This window comes from Pimephales promelas, chromosome 3, assembly GCF_988280905.1.
Source record: "Pimephales promelas chromosome 3, fPimPro1.hap1.1, whole genome shotgun sequence".
In the NCBI taxonomy this organism is placed as follows: Eukaryota; Metazoa; Chordata; class Actinopteri; order Cypriniformes; family Leuciscidae; genus Pimephales; species Pimephales promelas.
In genome coordinates this window covers 12347282-12359338 of record NC_142771.1, presented here as the reverse complement: position 1 = coordinate 12359338, position 12057 = coordinate 12347282, and the positions used below count along the sequence as shown (strand labels likewise).

At 40.2% G+C, this 12057-nt stretch overlaps 1 protein-coding gene across 1 annotated transcript; it reads left to right on the top strand.

Annotated features, from left to right (window-relative positions):
- The first annotated feature begins 480 nt into the window (after window positions 1-480).
- farsa (phenylalanyl-tRNA synthetase subunit alpha) lies at window positions 481-11212 on the top strand. Its single transcript, XM_039662751.2, has 13 exons — window positions 481-674; window positions 2040-2177; window positions 2669-2767; window positions 2858-2976; window positions 3593-3685; window positions 3822-3950; window positions 6759-6874; window positions 6965-7049; window positions 9645-9744; window positions 9824-9992; window positions 10123-10200; window positions 10503-10617; window positions 10706-11212. The coding sequence occupies exons 1-13, from the start codon at window positions 528-530 to the stop codon at window positions 10809-10811; spliced, it is 1494 nt and encodes a 497-aa protein (XP_039518685.2). The 5' UTR covers window positions 481-527; the 3' UTR covers window positions 10812-11212.
- Window positions 11213-12057: the final 845 nt, after the last annotated feature.

The following is a 12057-nucleotide window of genomic DNA, read 5'->3' as shown; positions in this document are numbered from 1 at the left end:
ATGAAATCTTCCATTCAAGATGTAATTAAGTACATTTAAACTTTAAAATAAAGTTTTAGGATATAACAGAATATTTTTTAATGAAGTTTTTGATCCCATGTTTGAATACTAACACCATTCAAAACTCGGATAATGATTATGTAAATGGTTTATGTTCAAAGGCTTAATAATAAAATATATATATAATATTTTTTTGCAAATAAAAGTTTGTGGATGCCTCAATTAAAAATTATGGTGATAGTAACAGTAGTAATAATGTAAATATGAATATTCAGAAGTCTAACAATAAATACAGAGCTGTTCAAATATACAGGTTGTTTTTTTAAATAAATAAAGGTTTGTGGACCCCATGACTGGACACTAGGTAATATCTTTTTATATTATATTTTAACTATATTATATTTTTTTTTTACAGCGCAGTTCTAGATGGTTTACGGTAAAAACAATTTTGGTGCGGCTTTGTTACTGTGGTTACGGCTGTGTGACGTCATGTCCGTTTCCCCATCCGAGCGCAAGGCGACTCCAGCATGGCTGACACCGGGCTCTTAGAATCGCTTTTACGGCTAGTGGAGAAGGTCGACGGCGGCGTTGACAGCCAGGATGTGGCCGTGTCTCTCGGCGTGGATCATCAGGCGATCGTCGGCGCGGTGAAGAGTCTGCAGGCGCTGGGAGAGGTGAGGAGATCCCGCAGCAGAAACACGCACTGACTGATGCAACAGCGGCGCAAATGATGAGACTCAATCCGGATCATAGCGTTAGTAACCTGAAATCAAGCGAACCCGCTCTTTAGAGAGAAATTATCTGGCCGACTATTATACCCACCTAAATAGCGGCTAATATAAACGAAAAAAGTTAGAAACGAAAATAATACACAAGTAACACAGAATCTCGATTGCTCTGTCTGTCTGTCTATGTATCTGTCTAACTGCATATAGGCTATATATCTGTCTGTCTATCGGTCTAGTATCTCTGTCTGTCTTTATATCTATCTCTCTATCTATCTATCTATCTGTCTGTCTGTCTGTCTGTCTGTCTGTCTGTTGTTTTGTCTGTCTTTCTATATGTCTATATGACCATAGTTCAAGTTCAGTTTTATTTATCACATTTTCAACAGCCACTGTGGCTGGCCAAAGTGCTTTACAGAACAATACGATTAAAATAAATAACATGCATAACAAAAATTAAGAGAAACATAGCTAAGAGTATACTATCCATAAAACAGGAGTAGCAAAACGTCATCTATATAGTAGATGACGTTTAGCTGCTTTGATGCAATCTATATTGTGAAAAGCGCTACATAAATTTTATTTAGCGCTTAATAAATACACTCGACCAGTATATAAAGTATAGTTGCAAAACCGTATCTATCTACTTAAGTATATACCGTATCGTCTCTATATATGTTTCTATATGTATTTTTTATTATATATATATAATTATGAAGAGTTCAGATGCAAAAGCCTCTAAATGCCATTTGAAATTTTCTTCTTTAATGATGATTGTTATCAAACTTGTATATTTAAGTCCAGTAATTTCACTTAAATGAACTTAAATATACAAGTTTGATAAAAAATCATCATTAAAGAAGAAAATTTCAAATGGCATTTAGAGGCTTTTGCATCTGAACTCTTCATATATATATATAAAGTTATATATGGTCACTGTGATTTTGCCAAGTAAGACATGTCCGTGTCTGGAACAACATTCCTGTTAAAAAACAAACAAAACAACAACAAAATAAACACATCCCTAAAATCAGAGGGAAAGTATATGTGAATCACACCACACTGATATAGAAGCACCTAACCCTGGTTGTAAGCCTAAACTTGGCTAAAACTGTCAACTTATCCCTCCAATCTGATTGGTTAATCATAATGTTATTATTATCATCGCTGTATGTTATTGTAGCCCAAAAGCATGTTGCACTTTACTTGTGAAATCACATACATATATTCATATATATAAATGTGTGTGTAGATAGATCTTCTATAAATTTGTGATTGTTTATCTGTGTTAACCTGGCTGAATGACGTGTCCAGGTGATCTCGGCTGAGCAGAAGTCCTCCAAACACTGGGAGCTGACAGGAGAGGGGTGTGAGATCGCGGAGCAGGGCAGTCATGAAGCCCGAGTGTTCAAGGCCATCCCTGCCGAGGGTCTGCCGCAGAATCAGCTCATGGTGAGAGAACAGCGTTATCTACAGTGTATCACACCGTCATGTGCTTGCTTACGATGAATCTCAGGTCAAGGTCATATTTCACCTCAATCAAATGGAATTTATATATATATATATATATATATATATATATATATATATATTCTATATATTTAGTTTTTATTTTTAGTACTGTTAGGAAGTATTTGTACAGAATTGAAAAAAATAAATAAATTTTTGACCAGACAAGGTCATTTTCATCACTCTTTTACAGTAATGTATATGAGATTTTAACATTTATTTTCTAGTGTTATTAATATTATTATTATTTTGCATAACAGTTGGAACAAATATGCTAAATATAGTCTTTTTTCTTTTTTTTTTTTGCTTTAATAACATGTATAAGATCACTAGGGTTACCTATTAATCCTGTGAATTCAAGACTGACGCACATACGTTGGTATGCATGTATATCTAGACCTGTGGAGATTTCATAATGGGCCTTTTCCTTTTAGAAAATGCAGAGCGGGAAGGTCGGTTTCAGCAAAGCCATGTCCAACAAATGGATCCGTCTGGATAAAGCTCACGAGGGAGGACCACGAGTCTTCAAAACCGTGAGTTACATGCAGTGCGGCACAGATCATGAATTAAGCCCAGATACCTATATCAATGTGTTATTAATGTAGTGTGTGTGTGTCTTGCAGGTGGAAACCATTGAGGATACAGTAAGGGACAAACTACAGCTGGTGCAGAAGGGACAGTCGGCAGATCTGGAGGAGAAAGAAAAAAATGAACTGAAGAAACGGAAACTGCTAGCGGAAGTGTAAGAGAGCGTTGAGTTGTTCATCAAAGGCCCTGTTTACACCTCATATTAAGATGCACTTTGGTCGATCGGATCGCAAGTTTTTTTTTTATCCGTCTCTTTTGTCCACTTTCAACCACTTCGGTCCTGATTTCTTCCTGGGGAGGGTCTATGGGCAGGTAAATGTACGTTGTTTTCAGATCTTTCGAAGCTTCTGGCAAGCGCACTTTCCATAATGTTTACGCGTTAGGTCAGTATGCGGAGAGTAAACGGTCTTTAGTGTCTGTTCGAACACATTCAACCACACAAAATCAATCCAGTCGAATGTGTTTTCAACTACCTCTGGAAGTGGTCAAAAGCTAAAAACGTTCTAGACCCGTTTACACCTGTATTTAGCGTCGTCCATTTGTGATCCAATCCACCAAAACACATCTTTATACAAACGTGTATACAGGGCCTAAGATTCGTCTAAGTGTTTGATTGGTCTGCAAATGATGCAGGTGATTATTTATTATGTGCTACATGAGCACTAGGAGGCGCTACAGCTCAATAATAATCATCTCATGTAAGGGAGACGCATGTAATATATTCCTAATTTGTCTAAATGAATTTCATTATAAATTCTGAATGGTTTTAGGACGGTTAAGTCTTACTGGATCACTAAAGGCAGCAGCTTCAGCACCACCATCACCAAACAAGAGACAGAACTGACTCCTGAGATGATCGCCAGGTGAGACCGAAGGGAAATACTGTCAGATGCAGTTCACTTCTTGTGATTCATGCTGGGTTTTTAATATTAAAGAGCCACACACTCATTTGGGTTTCACAAACACTTGGTTGGTCTTTGGTTGGCTTGTTTCTTTCAGTGGCAGCTGGAAGGAGAAGAAGTTTAAGCCGTATAATTTCGAGGCGATGGGTGTTTCTCCAGACTGCGGTCACCTGCACCCGCTCATGAAGGTCCGGACACAGTTCAGGCAGATCTTCCTGGAGATGGGGTCAGTCCCTTCATGCTTACAAAACACTCTTCTACCTTACATGAGAAACTTAGCAGATTTGTTTGTTTGGTCACCATGTTATGGACAAAAGTTATGGATTTCACTCATATACTGTATTTTTAAGTTGTGCGTTGTTTTATTTAGCAGACGCTTTTATCCACAGAGACTTACAAAAAGCAGTTTGTCAAGAGCCTAGGCTGCCTACAGAGACACGTTTTTTTGACAGCCTGCTTATGGGGCGGGCAGCTAGCGGATCGTTAGGAAAATTAGATGAATGTGATCATTTTTGTTTGGACCTGAAATCGCTGATACACCCTTTAACATTAAAGGACAACTCCGGTGTTCTGACATTCCATCCTACCCGTCAGATTGTCCTACCAAGGCTTACTGCGCATGCGCACATCAATAATACGTCATTTTTGTCACGCTGAACAACACGCCCATAATATTTTACTACTTGCGCGAGATCTTCTTCATCTGAGGTAAGTTTTTCACTATTTTTATCAATTATTACTATACAAAGATGTAACGAGAACTGTTTACTCTCACATTCATACAAAGCAAATTCATATTAGCATTTTTTTCATGAAAACATTAACGTAAAATCATTCTACTCGTTTATTTCATACTGATGAGGCATTTTGCACTGTAAAATCATACTACTCGTTTATTTCATACTGGTAGCACAATCTGATGAGGTATTTTGCAACGTAAAATCATCCTATCGTTTATTTCATAGGACAATCTGAAGAGGTAACGTTACTTTGCACTGTAAAATCACCGTAACATGGCCTAATAAGAAAATTCTGCAAAGTTACACAGAAATATTTTATGTAACTTAGTCACAGATGCGAAGCAGAAACGCTCAGGATTTTAAGACGAGGTAGGATGAACCGATAGATATGGCTATAATTTTGCGCTACGGTAGGAAAATCTGACAAGGTAGGACAGATCGACAGAACACCGGCGCAAAATGAACCTTTAGTCTAATTACACATTGTTACCTAGTCAACCGTTATCTGAGATTTGTTTTCATGATTGCCGAATGTAAATAGTTTTATCTCTAAAAACAGTTTAGCCTATAACGCTAGTATAATGCTAGTATATAGGGCATAGAGTAATGACAAATAAAAATCGCTTGTTATTACCACTAACAAGGCTCAAAATAGCCCCACACCAAAACGACAGCATAAAAAGAGTCCCTACATTCAAACCGAAGCGTTGAGAACTTTGTCAGTGTCCAAACAGTTTAATAAGCAGATGTTTTATACACACAGTAAATTTCGCGAATTCAGGAAGAAGCCATCTTGGAAAAATAGTCTCTACCAGTCGATCTACGAACGCCGATCCAAGTGTGCTGGTGAGATGTAAATAAGGTGATAAGGTGAGCGCGAACAGTAGGCTACGTGTACATATTGAAGAGAAGTAAAAGGTTCGTGTTTGTGTTTCTTCTGGAAACAACGGATCATATGAGATTCTGCACAGTTCAGCGCACTTGGATCGGCGTTCGTAGATCGACTGGTAGAGACTATTTTTCAAAGATGGCTTCTTCCTGTATTCGCGAAATTTACTGTGTGTATAAAATATCTTCTTATTAAACTGTGTGGACACTGACAAAGTTCTCAACGCTTCGGTTTGAATGTAGGGACTCTTTTTATGCTGTCGTTTTGGTGTGGGGCTATTTTGAGCCTTGTTAGTGGTAATAACAAGCGATTTTTATTTGTCATTACTCTATGCCCTATATACTAGCATTGAACTAGCGTTATAGGCTAAACTGTTTTTAGAGATAAAACTATTTACATTCGGCAATCATGAAAACAAATCTCAGATAACGGTTGACTAGGTAACAATGTGTAATTAGACCAAAGGTTCATTTTGCGCCGGAGTTGTCCTTTAACATTTAGAGAAAAAAACATTTAGATTTGTGTTCCCTTCAGTTTATTTCTTAGAATTCAATTCAATCTCCTAAAAAAGTCGTACATTTTCCTTCATAAAACCTGCAGAAACCCTGATTTGTACGATAATATTGTACTAATTTAGTAGAGCCCGACCGATAAAGGATTTTGAAGGCCGATACAAATATTTTTGGGTTTTAAAATCCGATATTCCGATATATCGGCCGATATTTTTTTTTTAATATAAAATATTGTTGGATTTCACACACGTGTAAAAGAAAAGCTAACTTTTCTGCACAAGATACGTTTGATACTTTTTCTCTATGTCTAAATGTTCGCAAGTATAACTTACATTTTACAATGCAGGGGCTGTAACTAGAGATATGCTAGTTATAAATACAGTAATCATTACTTTATTTTGGCATAAAAAGTTCATTGTGGTTTCCAAGCTCGTTAATGTTAACATTAGCAGTCCTACACTGATGATAATGGCATTAGCTAGCTTTGTGGTAGTCTATGATGAGCCATAATTTAGCAATAGATGACAACTGCAAATTGTAAAACATACATTTTCAATATAACAGGCCAAGGAGAGATGATTGAAGCGTGTTTCATCCTTTTTATTTTATTTTTTAAATATTAATTTATCGGCCATTATAACTGCCAATACCGATATTTTGGAAAATGCCTAATATCGGCCGGCCGATATATCGGTCTGGCTCTATAATTCAGTACTGTGTTGTGTTTCTTGATACAAGTACAATGGTATTACTGTTGAACTGAAATTAATAGTTGAATGCATCAACCAATTGTACCTTCATATACAACTTTTTACTCCATACCAGTGTTTTTTTTTTTATCTTAGATCATTCATCTACATCATATTCCTTGCTATTGTGTCTTTGATCCACAGATTCACAGAAATGCCCACCAATAACTTCATCGAGAGCTCCTTCTGGAACTTCGATTCACTGTTCCAGCCCCAGCAGCATCCAGCGAGAGACCAACACGACACCTTCTTCATTTCCGGTGAGAGCATTCCTCCTCTGTGCCGTCCTCGACTTGCACGCTGTCAAAGCATGTTGTTCTGGTCTCTAATTAATCGTTTGTGTTTCTCAGACCCAGCACTGGCTCACGATTTTCCTCAGGAATATCTGGAGAGAGTGAAGAAGGTTCATTCTGAAGGAGGTTATGGATCGCAGGGGTAAGACGAGTGCCGTTCATTTATTGTTGTTTATTTACACAACCATTCAAAGGTTTGTACGGAGCCCCCCTAGTCCCACTTTGGCAAAAAAAATGAATTGATACTATCTCGTGGCCTCAAGATACTAACTCGTGGCCTCAAGATAGTAACTCGTGGCCTCAAGATAGTAACTCGTGGCCTCAAGATAGTGACTCGTGGCCTCAAGATAGTGACTCGTGGCCTCAAGATAGTAACTCGTAGCCTCAAGATAGTAACTAGTGGCCTCAAGATACTAACTCGTGGCCTCAAGATACTAACTCGTGACCTCAAGATAGTAACTCGTGGCCTCAAGATACTAACTCGTGACCTCAAGATAGTAACTAGTGGCCTCAAGATAGTAACTCGTGACCTCAAGATACTAACTCGTGGCCTCAAGATAGTAACTCGTGGCCTCAAGATTGTATCTCGTGGCCTCAAGATACTATCTCGTGGCCTCAAGATAGTGACTCGTGGCCTCAGGATAGTGACTCGTGGCCTCAAGATAGTGACTCGTGGCCTCAGGATAGTGACTCGTGGCCTCAAGATAGTGACTCGTGGCCTCAAGATAGTGACTCGTGGCCTCAAGATAGTGGCTCCTGGCCTCAAGATAGTGACTCGTGGCCTCAAGATAGTGACTCGTGGCCTCAAGATACTGACTCGTGGCCTCAAGATACTGGCTCGTGGTCTCAAGATACTGACTCGTGGCCTCAAGATACTGACTCGTGGCCTCAAGATACTGGCTCGTGGTCTCAAGATAGTGACTCGTGGCCTCAAGATAGTGACTCGTGGCCTCAAGATAGTGACTCGTGGCCTCAAGGTACTATCTCGTGGCCTCAAGATACTATCTCGTGGCCTCAAGATAGTGACTCGTGGCCTCAAGATACTGACTCGTGGCCTCAAGATAGTGACTCGTGGCCTCAAGATAGTGACTCGTGGCCTCAAGATAGTGACTCGTGGCCTCAAGATAGTGACTCGTGGCCTCAAGGTACTATCTCGTGGCCTCAAGATACTATCTCGTGGCCTCAAGATAGTGACTCGTGGCCTCAAGATACTGTCTCGTGGCCTCAAGATAGTGACTCGTGGCCTCAAGATAGTGACTCGTGGCCTCAAGATAGTGACTCGTGGCCTCAAGGTACTATCTCGTGGCCTCAAGATAGTGACTCGTGGCCTCAAGATACTGTCTCGTGGCCTCAAGATACTATCTCGTGGCCTCAAGATAGTGACTCGTGGCCTCAAGGTACTATCTCGTGGCCTCAAGATAGTGACTCGTGGTCTCAAGATACTGACTCGTGACCTCAAGATAGTGACTCGTGGCCTCAAGATAGTGACTCGTGGCCTCAAGATAGTGACTCGTGGCCTCAAGGTACTATCTCGTGGCCTCAAGGTACTATCTCGTGGCCTCAAGATACTATCTCGTGGCCTCAAGATAGTGACTCGTGGCCTCAAGGTACTATCTCGTGGCCTCAAGATAGTGACTCGTGGCCTCAAGATACTGTCTCGTGGCCTCAAGATAGTGACTCGTGGCCTCAAGATAGTGACTCGTGGCCTCAAGATAGTGACTCGTGGCCTCAAGATAGTGACTCGTGGCCTCAAGATAGTGACTCGTGGCCTCAAGATAGTGACTCGTGGCCTCAAGATAGTGACTCGTGGCCTCAAGATAGTGACTCGTGGCCTCAAGATACTGTCTCGTGGCCTCAAGATAGTGACTCGTAGCCTCAAGATAGTGACTCGTGGCCTCAAGATAGTGACTCGTGGCCTCAAGGTACTATCTCGTGGCCTCAAGATAGTGACTCGTGGCCTCAAGATACTGTCTCGTGGCCTCAAGATACTATCTCGTGGCCTCAAGATAGTGACTCGTGGCCTCAAGATAGTGACTCGTGGCCTCAAGGTACTATCTCGTGGCCTCAAGATACTATCTCGTGGCCTCAAGATAGTGACTCGTGGCCTCAAGATAGTGACTCGTGGCCTCAAGATACTAACTTGTGGCCTCAAGATACTAACTCGTGGCCTCAAGATAGTGACTCGTGGCCTCAAGATAGTGACTCGTGGCCTCAAGATAGTAACTCGTGGCCTCAAGATAGTAAATCGTGGCCTCAAGATAGTGACTCGTGGCCTAATTTTTTTTTTTGCGAAAGTGGGACTAGGGGGACTCCGTAGGGGTTTGGGATCAGTACGATAAAATAAATTAAAAATAATACATATATTTATTGTGGAAACATGAAACTGATCAGAAGTAAAGACATTTATAATGTTACAAAAAATAAGATACAAATAGATGCTGTTCTTTTGAACTTTCTAACAATCAAAGAATACCTTGAAAATGTATCATGGTTTTGATAAAAATATTAAACTGTTTTCAACATTGAGGAGTAATCATGATGAAAATACAGCTTTGATCAGAGGAATAAATTACAGTTTAATAAGAATTTGAATTTTTTTGCTGAATTTTCAAAATTATTGATTATCAAATAAATGAGCCATGGTGAACAAAAAAGACTTTGATTAAAAAAATGGAAAATCCTACCACCCCTAAACGTTTGTGGATTTGTCATTTTAACTTCTCAAATCAATTTTAAGATACAAGTATGACTGGAAGATTGAAGAAGCTCAGAAGAACCTCCTGCGAACACACACCACTGCAGTCAGCGCTCGGATGCTGTATAAACTCGCACAGCAGGTGAAACACACACTCACACTCATGGCCTCACTCACTGCCGTTTACATCAGATCTCACTCGTCTCTGTCATTCCTTCCAGGAGAAGTTCACACCAGTGAAGTACTTCTCCATCGATAGAGTTTTCCGTAACGAAACTTTGGACGCCACCCACCTGGCGGAGTTTCACCAGATCGAAGGCGTGGTGGCCGACTACGGCCTGACCCTGGGGAACCTCATGGGCATCCTGCACCAGTTCTTTACCAAACTAGGTACTGCACTCCTTGCTTTTTACAAATAGGATCTGAAAAGAAAATATTCTTTTTTATGTGTGTAATTAATATGATTAGCCATTTACAATGAAGGAGGATTCATTTTTGATCATAAAATATTTTACTCCAGGAATCACAAAATTGCGTTTCAAGCCAGCGTACAACCCCTACACCGAGCCAAGTATGGAGGTCTTCAGCTATCATGAAGGTAAAACTCTCCATATGATGTGGTATGTGACTGTTTGAGTATGCTAAATGCTATGTTTATATTGCTAATGTCTTTCATAGCCTGCTGTTAAATCGGGAACTTGCCCCAATAGGTCTAGGAACTATGAAAACGTTCCTCTGGTGCAAACCGGAGTGTTTGTTGATCTTATGATTCAGCTCGCAGGTTGAATAGGAGAAACACTAAGGCTATGTATGTGGGCGTACTCTGTTGCCCTCTATAGATGGAAAGTTAACTGACCCAGTTCAGCATCACCAACCTTTGTCTCTGTGAATCTCTCTTAGGTCTGAAGAAGTGGGTGGAGGTGGGTAATTCTGGGGTCTTCAGGCCTGAGATGCTGCTGCCCATGGGTTTGCCCGAGGGGGTGTCAGTCATTGCCTGGGGTCTGTCCTTGGAGAGGTACGTCAACACACGCATATAAAATTGCATTGTTTGTATATAAAATCTTCAAGTTAAAAAATCTCTCTTTTTCCCACTTCACCTTCAGGCCCACCATGATTAAGTACGGAATCAACAACATCCGAGAGCTTGTGGGCCACAAAGTGAACCTACAGATGGTGTACGACAGCCCTATATGTCGACTGGACTCTTAAATGACTTGCACTAATTTGTGCCCTCATGACTCATCTGCATAATTATTGTCCATTTAAGCCATAACACACACCACTTTTCTGCTCGGGCATTAGTTATAAGGACCGTGTTGTACAGGCTGACGTCAAAACGGAGGAAAAGATTCACGTCTTTGCATGAGGAACGTCACATTGACCTTGTTGCAATGTCACCGCCTGATATTGACATCCCTGCTGGGCTCCATTTGAATCATATATATGATTTCAATTGATTTATTGTCTTTTTCCACAAGCCGTTTTTTTTTTTAATGCCAGCTCTGTATAAACAGCCACCCAGTTTATTTCGCAACCCAGAATGCAATGGAAACTATTGAAGTCCTCATACTGTAGCGATATTAAATTAAAAATGTTTCAAATCTCCAAAATGACCTCATTAATGGTTGTTTATTCTGAAAGCACAATTTATTTAAGTATATGAAATGAAACCGGGGTCTTTGTGCTGTATCTTTCGTGGCTGCAGCATCAGATCCCAGTGCACCATTGACCATCTCTATGGTACGTGACGTGTACGTTTGTAAATGCTGAGCTCAAGAGGTCTGGGTCTTAAGAAGGTCTTGGGTCATTTGTGTTAATCATTTGTGCTAATCCAGTGAAGAGGTTTAAGCTTTCTCCGTGCATTTCTCCGTAAATCTCCCTGTTGGTTAAACGGGAGAGTCTGTTTGATGCCAGTGTTTCCATGTTTGAGCACAAGATGTAACAGAGTTCTGAACAGGGGTGCGTTTCCCGAAAGCATCGTTAGCCAACTATGGTCGCAAGTTGGTCGCAATTTCCATTGAGCTCTATTGGTATCGACGGAACTCGCGACCATAGTTGGCTAACGATGCTTTCGGGAAACACACCCCAGTTTTGCAAAAACGCATGTGATGTTTAATGTGTAGCTATGAGAAGGGGACCAATGAGATTTCGCTGTTGTGTGGGCGGGGCTAACCAAGAATGCAGTGTGGTTCTAAATCTTTTTGAGGCCCCACATTGTCCAACATTATCGATGACTCTGATCGACTTTTTTTTTTTTTTTTTTTACTGCGATATATTTGTGCTCCTAATTTTGTTTTGGAGGTCTCCGACAATATATTTACATGCATCAAAGATCAAAAAAACGCTTTATTTTCTCATAATAAACTTCTTTTCTCAGTGTCTGAAACAGTTTAAAAAAGGATTGAGATTGAGTCTCTCTAAACCCCTCCTTTCTAAGAATCTACTCTGCTCTGAT